Source organism: Aythya ferina, assembly GCF_964211825.1.
Source record: "Aythya ferina genome assembly, chromosome: 7".
In the NCBI taxonomy this organism is placed as follows: Eukaryota; Metazoa; Chordata; class Aves; order Anseriformes; family Anatidae; genus Aythya; species Aythya ferina.
Window position 1 is genome coordinate 2,682,371 of NC_140302.1, and position 10,185 is coordinate 2,692,555.

At 46.9% G+C, this 10,185-nt stretch overlaps 1 protein-coding gene across 2 annotated transcripts in view; it reads left to right on the plus strand.

Annotated features, from left to right (window-relative positions):
- ARID5B (AT-rich interaction domain 5B) overlaps window positions 1-8,619 on the plus strand; it is a 110,280-nt gene extending 101,661 nt beyond the window's left edge. For both annotated transcript variants that reach the window (XM_084524865.1, XM_084524866.1), the window contains one exon: window positions 2,882-8,619. In XM_084524865.1, coding sequence (XP_084380991.1) covers window positions 2,882-5,032 — 2,151 coding nt within the window. In that variant the 3' untranslated portion in view covers window positions 5,033-8,619. The remainder of the gene's footprint in view (window positions 1-2,881) is intronic.
- The last annotated feature ends 1,566 nt before the right edge of the window (window positions 8,620-10,185 follow it).

Below are 10,185 nucleotides of genomic sequence, written 5' to 3' on the forward strand. Positions count from 1 at the left end.
TGCCCTCCGTGCCCCCATGTGTGCGTGTGGCAGTGAAGCTCCTTGCACACAACCCATGTGCAAGATTCTGCTTTTCCTGTCTCAGTCTGCCAGGACTGGGTATTTAAAGAATGTCTAGACACACAATGTGCCTGGCAGACTACAGCTGCTCCTTTGCCTTCATTGTCATCTGGCAGGTACATAAGTCCTGTTTCTAAACCAGTTTGGAAATAAGTATTGAGTCAGCTACCAACATCCATCCTCCTTGTTGTTTAAAAACAAAAATCACAGAACCAGTAAACACAAATGCATCTGAGATTTGTGTTTCAAGAACAAATGATTCTGATTTGCATGTCCCACTACCTCTTTAAGCTGTGCTTACGATGACAAATGTCATCTCCTATCCAAACCAGAATTTGTTTTAAATTGCCTTGATCAACAGCAGCTTTAATACTGAATATAAGAGCACTCCCCAGAGACGGGAAATTTTTTTGGTTTACTCTTGCACCGTAATTGTACATCAGGGAAACCTGTTGGGGGAGAACCCCTCTGCTCCTGACTGAAAATAACCTAGAGAGGAGAGTGCACACAAGCCTCCTTAAGTCACTGGAAGGTCGCAATACAAATCGCCCAAAGCAAGGAAATGCGGAGTTAAGGCTTGTGCTCCCTTCCCCTGTCACTCCTTTGTGTCTGGTTGTTTACTGCGGGGGCTAGGATCAGCAAGATACCTCACATACTGTTGGTACTGCCGCAGCAAAGCACGGCGTAACAAGCCAGCAACAGAGCGTCAGACTTAACTTTGAATTTCCTTGCTTTTGTTGTTCCCTATCTCAAACTTCCTGCTGCTTAAACTGCAGTTATTTTTGTGTGTGGATCGCAGGAAGAGTTCTTAAGCCGCGCTTATCGGAAGCGTAAGGAGCCTGGGCGAGACAATGAAAATGTACAATTGTGGCAGTTTCCCTTTGGAGATTGGTACCTTTCACAGCAGAGTTAATCTCTTCTCTCTGACTGGGATGAAAGATGCCGTCCTGCCCCCAGTTTAATCAGGGTGGGCAATTAAGGACCTCATCCTTCACTCAGGTCACAGTATTGGGTGGTTACACCAAGACCAAGCAGGGAAGGGGCCCTCAGGGGTGCGCACATCCCCCCTGGGGTGGGAACAGGGCTGCAGCACCCATGGGTGCTGCTCCCCAGGGAGGACTCCGTGCCCAGGACCTCGTGTCCAGCCCCGCTGCCTGGAGCGAACTCCCGTGTAGGTGTGTGGGCATCGCCCCAGCCGAGGCACTGCTGCAGCTGTTCCTGCACGTGGGCTGGGAGCTGGCCGCAGCAGTGGGCTGCAGAAGCATACCACGCTACAACGTGTGCTCCTCTGCATTGCATGTCCAGCTCATGCAGCATACGAAGGATGCGGGGGGATACTATTACTTTAATTTATGAGGGTTGCATTTGCTTTTGTGCTCTTCGCTGTTTCCCTGCCATCACAATGACATTGTCAGTGTAACAAGATACCAGACAAAACGCTATTAGCCTTAGACTGCACATTTCCTCACAATAGCTGAGACTTCAATCAAAATGTTGCTTAACAGAAACAAAGAGCAGAATGTACAGTTATTAAATATGATTTCTCTCTTTTTTTTCCGCCTTGCTTTGCTCATCTGTCTGGTATTTTCCTGTAATTTTATAAGCTCAAGAGACTAGTGATATTACTTTGTAAAGGACCTAATGATGGTATTTGGACTGCAAAAGGCTGCTATTAGTTTAAAAAGAAGAAGTTACGATGACTAACAGACACTGTAACTAATAGGCCAACCAAACACACAGGAATATTTAAAAGCAACTGCAAAGAAATAAATCTCTGAGATGGTTAGATTTGTTAGGACCTTCTCCAGCCCCTCGCTCCTACGACAGACCATAGAGCAGCACTTAGATAATAACTTTCTCAATGCGTCTTATCTTTACAACTAAGAAAGAAAGAAAACAATAATAATAAAGGGCTCGCACAATGCTGCTGTTTTATGATTGTCTTATACCACGACATGTCAGAGGAGAGTGACAGCAGTTTTGAAAAGGGCTGTCAGTCAGCTGGATTGCAGATGGGACGCTCTGATGACCTCTGCGGGTCACAGTTCAGCCAGCGACATAATGGGATGAATAGTGTGAATTGTGCACACAAGCTGTATTAATGGGGGAGCAGAAAGAGCTGCAGGCCCATTGACGATAACGTATAAAAGCTATGTTTGTAATAGCGTGCACACACACTTACTGAATGTTGACAACTTCATTTTAATCCGTTAATAAAAAAATGTGTGTCCTAGTTAAGCTGCGGCAGTGATTTGCTGCCTACAATAGGGATTCCTAGTATGCCATTTCTATCATTTTCACACTTTAATGCAGAACTGGGTGTGAATGATCTCCTCTGTGATCACTGAATTTTAAGATAGCCGTTCTGGAGAGACTGCATTTTCGTCTTTATGTAAGAAAAAACATAGGATCTTTGTGCAGTTTTCATAGGTAAAGTTGGCTAGCAAGAGAAATTTCTATAGCCTTATTGTTTGTGCTACAAAATCTGCTCTTCTGCGTTTGCCTAATTAATTTCAAAAGAATATAACCTCAGTGTTTAGCTATCTGTTGAAGCCACTGGTGCCTCTAGTCAGGTTACAAACATCTGCTGTTTTGAAATGCCTTATTATGACACTGGCAGGGATGTTGTATTTCTTAATGTTTCCAGGAGGTACGTTTCTTTGTTTGACTCTGATACCTGGTATTAGAGCTCTCACATTCCAACAAGGTGATTGACAAGTACATCTCTAGGAGTAGTAAATAGTGTACTGTGTATGATCTTATTAACAGCCTGCCAAAATGCACAGCATTCTTATTACTGTCTATTGTATCATTTTATTAGGTTTCATCAGAACAAGAGAAGGATCAAGAATCAGCAGACCAGAAAAATTTCCCGGAACATCCTACAGCGGGAGAGATGAAACAGCCTGTGCAAGGCCCTCCATCTCTTGTACCAGAGGCAGCTCGGCCTCTACCTCTGGAGAAGACAGATTTGACGGAAAACAGCTCAAACAGTGAGAAAGCCAAGGAGGATGTTCCTCACTCGTCCTCTTTCTCAAGTGTATCTGTGCCCCCAGAAGAAGATACTATGCTGGATGCCACTGTCACGAAACGAATGCACCCCTCAGCAGATGCCCTGGAAGACTCAAAGCTGGAACAAAGAATACACAAAACTTTTAATGAGAGCTTAGAAAGCGAACCTTCAGAAATGCCCTTCACAGCTTTTCCAGTCCAGCTGCCCGCTCAAAGTGACATGGAAGATGACAAATTGCCAGAGATGGCCGATTACATTGCAAACTGCACGGTGAAAGTGGATCAGCTGGGAAACGAAGATATCCACAACGCACTGAAGCAAACGCCCAAAGTACTGGTGGTCCAGAACTTCGACATGTTCAAAGAAAAGGAGCTGCCTGGGTCCATGAATGAAGACTCCACTTTCGGTTACACACCACTGCTCTACTCGAAGGGTAATCCAGGCATCATGTCACCCCTAGCAAAGAAAAAGCTGCTGTCGCAGGTCAGTGGGGCAGCCTTGTCATGTAGTTATCCTTATGGTTCTCCTCCACCTTTGATTAGCAAAAAGAAATTGAGCAGCAGAGATGAACTGTCCTCAAGCATATCACAAGGTCCCCACATCCCGAATTCTGATCCCATAGCAATTAATAGGCCATCAGTCATACAACATGTACAGAGTTTTAAAACCAAGGAAGAAAGGAAATCAATTAATGACGTTTTTAAACATGACATGCTAAGTAAACCGGATCCTCAGCGCTGTGATTTTTCAAAACATCACCTCGGTTCTCTTGCTGAGTCGTACGTACCGAAGACAGATATCCAGGACTGCAAAGATAAAATGAGTGAGAAAAGGGCACTGCAGCACTCCCATGTGCCCACTTTCTTGGCAGATTTTTATTCATCACCTCATCTGCACAGCCTTTATAGGCACACAGAACACCACCTTAATAACGAACAGACATCAAAGTACCTCCCCCGGGACATGTTCAGAGAGTCTGAAAATATTTCTACTTTTACTCAACACAAACACCAAGAAAAACTAAATTTAAATTATCACCCATCTTTGCATCAGCAAGAAAAAAAGGCGTCAGTGGAAGCCTCTTCAGATGATCAGCCAACAGATTTGAGTCTTCCAAAGAGCGTACACAAACAGACTGCAAAGGCTCCCGGCTCCGGCCTCTCTCATTCATCTATGGCCCAGCAAGAAGGCAAAGGTATCTCCCCGTTCCAGGCTGCGAGCAGCCAGGCAGTGAGCCTAGACTGTAACCCCAAAGCTTGCCGTGTGTCCCCCATGGCCATGACAGCCCCTAAAAAACACAGCGAGTTGCTCCACAGGTCTGGGAAGCAGCAGGCGCAGAGACTGGAGAATCTGAGGAAGATGGAGGGCATGGTGCATCCTATCATCGGCCGCAGGACGAGCCCTCAAACCATCGGGGCTGCCCGGCCTTTGAAGCGGAGCCTGGAGGACTTGGACAAAGTCATTTCCGAAAAAAAAATCCGAGCTGTCTCTCCTCTGCACTTATCCAAGGAGACCTCGGCGAAAGAAAAGGTTCCCGATGCAGAGGGGGAAGGCAGCAAGCCGCTGCACGGCCTGCATTCAGGCAGCGTGCTGGAGAGCCACAAATTTCCCCTCTCGGCCCCGATCTTCCCAGGCTTGTATCCAGGAACCCTGTGCACAGGGCTGAACAATCGCCTCCCGCCTGGGTATTCCCATCCTTTACAGTACTTGAAAAACCAGACCGTGCTCTCCCCACTAATGCAGCCCTTGGCTCTTCATTCCTTCATGGTGCAGAGACAGTTCCTCACGTCCCCTACGAATTCTCAGCAACTGTATAGACACTTAGCCGCAGCAACACCTGTAGGAAGTTCGTACGGTGACCTTTTGCATAACAGCATTTATCCTTTAGCTGCTATAAACCCTCAAGCTGCATTTCCACCTTCCCAGCTGTCCTCTGTACATCCCAGCACAAAACTGTAAATCCCCTCACTCGCAAAAAAAAGTCTGAGAAAAAAAAAAAAAAGTTCAGTTAGCGACATTCCTTCCTCTGTGACGATGTCTCGCAGATTTAGCGATCTGTATTTTTGTCAACCAGGACGCAGTCGTATCCCGCGTAGCGGAAAGCTTCAGAGTGTGATCAAGACAGGACTGCTTCTTTAATTCTGGCTCCACATCAGCCCCCTCTCCCCTCGCCCCCGCCCCGGCAAAACAACAACAACACACAAACACACACAAAAAAAAGTCTTTGGATTTTGCCTATGTGTTTTCTGAAAGGACTTGTGTATGGTAAGAGCAAATGTTCAAAGGGAGCCGTGGAAATGCAGGCCCAGTCCTGAGCTCACTGAAATGGGAGGTGACGTTTGCATTTGCTTTTCATTGAGCCAGGGACCAGAGGCTGAGCGTTGTTGCAAATGAGTCAAGGACTCGAGATGAACCTGGCAAGGAGAAGAGGGCCGAGAATCCACACAATCATTGGATGTGCTTTTTTGGGTAACTTTTCCTGACTTTTAAAGATTCAATCAATGCAATGTATAGTAAAACGGCAATAGATTTTTCATTTTAACACTATTAGAACAGAAGGGTAAACACTGTTTAATTTGACTGTACATATCCACTTCGTAAACTACCAGTGTCACATTTGGTCACAATAATTTATATAGTTTTGTTTGTCCAGTATATTCTGTGCTCTTTATGTTCGTTTCTTGTTTTGTTTTTGGTTTTCTTTTTTTTTTTTTTTTAAATTAAACAGTATCATTTTATCTGCAACTTTTTTTAAAGGCTGTGGCTGTCCTAATTTTTTTTATGTGTTTGTAATTTTCCAGTTTCTTCATACTTGGAGCAGCGTTTTTGTTTTATTTTTGTGGTAACGTTTACTGTTTACAAACTGAAGCAACTGGTTCAGATTCATTTTAACAGATACAAACACACTGTAGGTGATATTACGGTGCAAGGACGCAAGCAAGGTTCCTTTCCCTACGGCCCAGTCCTGCAGGGTGCTGAGCACCTCCCGCTCTCCTCGTGCTGTTGCGGTGGCTCACGCGCTGCTTTCCCCCTCCCACCGAGCTTTGCTTTCCCGTATCGTGGTCTGTGAACTTGTCGAGAGTCGCACTTACCTTACCTAGGCTGTGAAACCCTCCTGTGTACCAGATCTAGAAAACAAAACCTCACTGACACGAGCTGCTGGATGGCAGAGGAGTCCAGAAAACAGATCTGTGGTTGGCGAGAACGCCAAGAAGTTCAGAAGTTAGGACAGGAGCCCGTGCTGGTTTCAACCAGAGGTGGCTGGGTCCTGTGCCATGGGCCAAGCTCGGTGGGATGGGTTGGGGTTGTGCTGGGACTGTCCTTCCACACCCCGCGGGCACCGCAGCCCTCCCAAGCCAGGAGCAGAGGGGCTGGGTTTTAATAACAAAAGAGCTTTCCTGTGGATGCGTGTTCACGTTGAAGGACGTCACCGCCACGCAGCTGAGCGTAGACATCGCTAAAGAGAAGTGTGGCTTGGAGGCTTTTTACAATGTGAAAATTGGTTGTGATTCAAACCATCTCAGTTACTGCTCAAAGACAGCGTAATCGATACGAAAACAAACATGGAAACTACTAAGAAACACTTTGCATGCTAGGCATGTCATTAAATTTTCCCGTGATATGAAGCCAAATACAATATATAATGTATCATAGTTAATATCCAAAGGTGGAAACCAGAATAATATACTCGTCTACTGTTAAAGATCCAGCTTCTTCAATTAAATACTTTATATTCCTGTGGTAAAACTATATTTAATTGATCGATAAACAGACTAGTAGAACTTAGAACATGGATGTGCCAATGCAGAGCATCCTGCTGCTCCACAGATCATACAGGAACAAAACCGCAGGCTCAGCTGGGCAGAGGCCATAATGTCGAGGACATCGCTAGTAAAGTTGCACTAGATCTGAATCACGTGAGAATCAGGGGTTTGGGGAGGGTGGGGGGAAGGAGGGTGGGGGGACAGAGAGAAAATACGAGAATCTACAGCAAACACAACTCGGAGCTTGTGTGTTTGGCAGAGCAAGCGTTTCTCTTTCTTGTTCAGGTTGAAACGTGTGTCCTGGATTCGTGCATTTGTTTACGCAAAGTGTCTGCTTTCCCTTTGGATTGTGTCGCGTTGGAGTTTGATCGTAGCCTTTGTGAAGCAGAGCTGACGCCGTGCGGGGCAGGGGGAAGGTGAGCAGGGAGGGAGGCTCCTCGCTTGCCCCAGGAGGACACTGGCCCCTTCAGTCTGGGGAGGCTCATCGTATGCTGGGCAAAACCTCAGGACAAATAAAAAGGAATGGTAGTGTAAACCCCCGACAGAAGTGGTGTGTTATTTGTTTAAAAACTCTTAAGAGAAATCTTGGAAATCTTTTGAAAGGCTATTGAATTCTCCATTGGCTGAAAAGTCTTTTTTTTTTTTTTTTAATGTCTTAAATGGGGCTTTGTTTGCATTGTTTGAGTTCAAGGGGCCTTATTATTGAATGAAATTGCACAAGCCTCTCTTTGTGCAATCAAACCATTGTTATTGCTAGGTTTGTAAAGGAAACTGTGGAATCTAATTGGCAATAGAGTCATAAATCTATTTACCAAGAACCAGTTCCAAGAAATGTTGCAAGCTGAACGCACTGTGTCCAGGATTCATTAGGGATGCTAAAGGTTGTAACGGCCCGGCGGCAGCAGCCGAGGCGTGCCTTCTGGCTGCAGGCTGCGCCTGACTTCGCGAAGCACAGCAGCAGCAGCAGCACCTGTCAGTGCCGGGCACTCCTAGCGAGGGCCGAGGTGTGCGGGGACGGCGTTTTGCACGTCTGTCTTGGTGACATGAAGGGTTTGCCTGCTGAACCCGGGCATGGGAAGCGGTTTGTCCCAGCTCGGGACGAGGCGGCCGCAGGTGGCAGTGGTGTCGGGAGCGCGAGGGCTGCACGCCCCGCGCTTTCGGGGCACAGCGGGATGCTCCTTCGCGCGCTGTCCTCTGCAGGTGGCATCGGGGCCGATCGGACGGTGTCACCTTTTAGTGAGAATTCCTGGGAATTCCTGCGCTGGTGCGAGGCCCACGGCATTGGAACTGTTCCCATGAGCACTTACTATGGTGTTTGCTGTAAACATGGTCGATACTTCACTTGTTCTCTTCCTCCTCCTCCCCTCCTTCCCCGGCCCCATAGTTTTAAATATGTTCTAATAATGGCAGCATAATCTACTAGCTGTTTATACTTTTTTAACTTTCTTTTGTTGTAAATATTGTATACTTTTTGTGATTCAAGTTATGTAGCCTATATGCTCTGTAAGGTGATGATTTGTATATATAAAAATGGCCCAGTAATATTATATAGTTTCCCATTTAAAAGGTTATTGAGTAACCTTTGAGTTAGTTTAAACACTACCAGAAATAAAGCTGAGCCAACTATAAACACTCAATTTTTGTATGTTTTCCAAATTGTACTTATTAATGCTTTTGATACTGTATTATGTGCCAATAGTTTCCCAATCACATAGCAGGCAAAAGATATTTTGTACTTTTTGATCCACTGTAATATTTAATAAAAAATGTTACTATCTGTTCCCTTTTGTGTTTGATTAATAATTCTGTAAACAGCCCTTATCGCAATGGGTTACATATTATCCCATCCGACCTTTCAGCCCTCTTCTTTTGGCTTTTCGAGAGAAAATATCCCCTCCTGCAAATGATTAGATTAAAGAAATGGAAGTTTGCAATTTCCTAGAGGAGGAAGAGACAAGATCTTCAGTGCCCCTCTATTTTCGCAGTGTGCTCACGTTGAAGTGTGTCGTGGTAATGCTGACTGCAGTCACAGCTTTGGATGGGATGACATTCGTGCTTAGCCAGTGGCTTTGCTAGCAAATTTGCTCCATTTGCATCTTAGAGCAGGACTTCTTCCCGCTGGTACGGCAGGCTCAAACTGGGGCCTGAAAATGACCTTCTGTTCTTCCCACTGCCACCAAGAGCAAGATTTTGGAGTCGGACGCTAACTGGTGATGTTGATGACAGTAAGCAGCCATCGAGTAAAATTAATTTGCATTCTGTTGCTCACTGGGTCCAACACCCCCCCTTTCCTTGGTGGCCCTTTGAGAAAGCTGTGGTGCAGCAAGCATGGTCAGAGCACTGGTAGGCTCCTGTCCTCTGTAGCCAGAAAAAACATCTTGGCTGTATTTCAGGAACGTGCCATTGCTGCCCCACACACCTCAGCAACAGGGGCAGCTGTGTCGTGCTGTCCTAGGTCGTGGCTTAGCACTGTGGTCTTGGGGGGTGTGGGGGAGCCATCCCCATCCCCAGGGGTCCCGAGAGCTGTGCGCCTGCCATGGAGGTGCCAGAGGTGGCTGCTGCTTTGTGCTCCCACCTCTGGGGGAGGCCACTTGCAGCCCTGGCACTTGAGCAGCAATTTCCCACTCAGCATCCCCAAGCTGTGGGTTTTGTCTCGTATGCAGTTAGGGTACGGGGTGCCCAGCCTGTGGGGACGTGCGTGAGCACCGAGCGCGGTGGGGGATGCTCCCCTAGCTGTGCTTCAGGAGGGCAAGCGGAGAGCAGGCTGATGCCACCGTTAGATGAGGCTTCCAGATATGTGCTGTGGTTGAGGGAAAGTCACAAAAAAAGCAACTCTTGTGCATGCGGGGAAATACCAGCTGGGGGAAAAGGCAGACTTTCGGCACACATGAGGCACCGTAGTGCCATTGGGCGCTGTGGAGCTACGTCAAGCTGGGTTTGCCCGAGGGACATCTGGGTGGCAGCCACCCAGAGCCCTGCACCGCTGCTCCCAGAGCCCTGCACCTTCACCTCCTGGTGAAGGGACTGACCGGGCACCCACAGCCTGGCCCAGCTGCAGCGTCCCAGCCAGGTGCTGCCCGAGCCAGTGAGCAGTCAGCCCGTGTTTAATGGCCCTTGGCACAGCTCCTCGCTCTTTTGATGTCTGACTCCTTGTTCAATCATTCTCTCTTCAGAGCAGGCTGCGCAGTGATGGCCACGGTTTCGGTATGCAGCATGTGTGAGCCAGCAGAACAAACCTTTCTCTGGTTTAACCAATAATTTTCTAAGTTACTTGTTTTTTCACGTTTTGTAACAAAGAGTAAATAGCCATGTCCTACGTGCCATCCCCACACCAACCGTGAAACTATG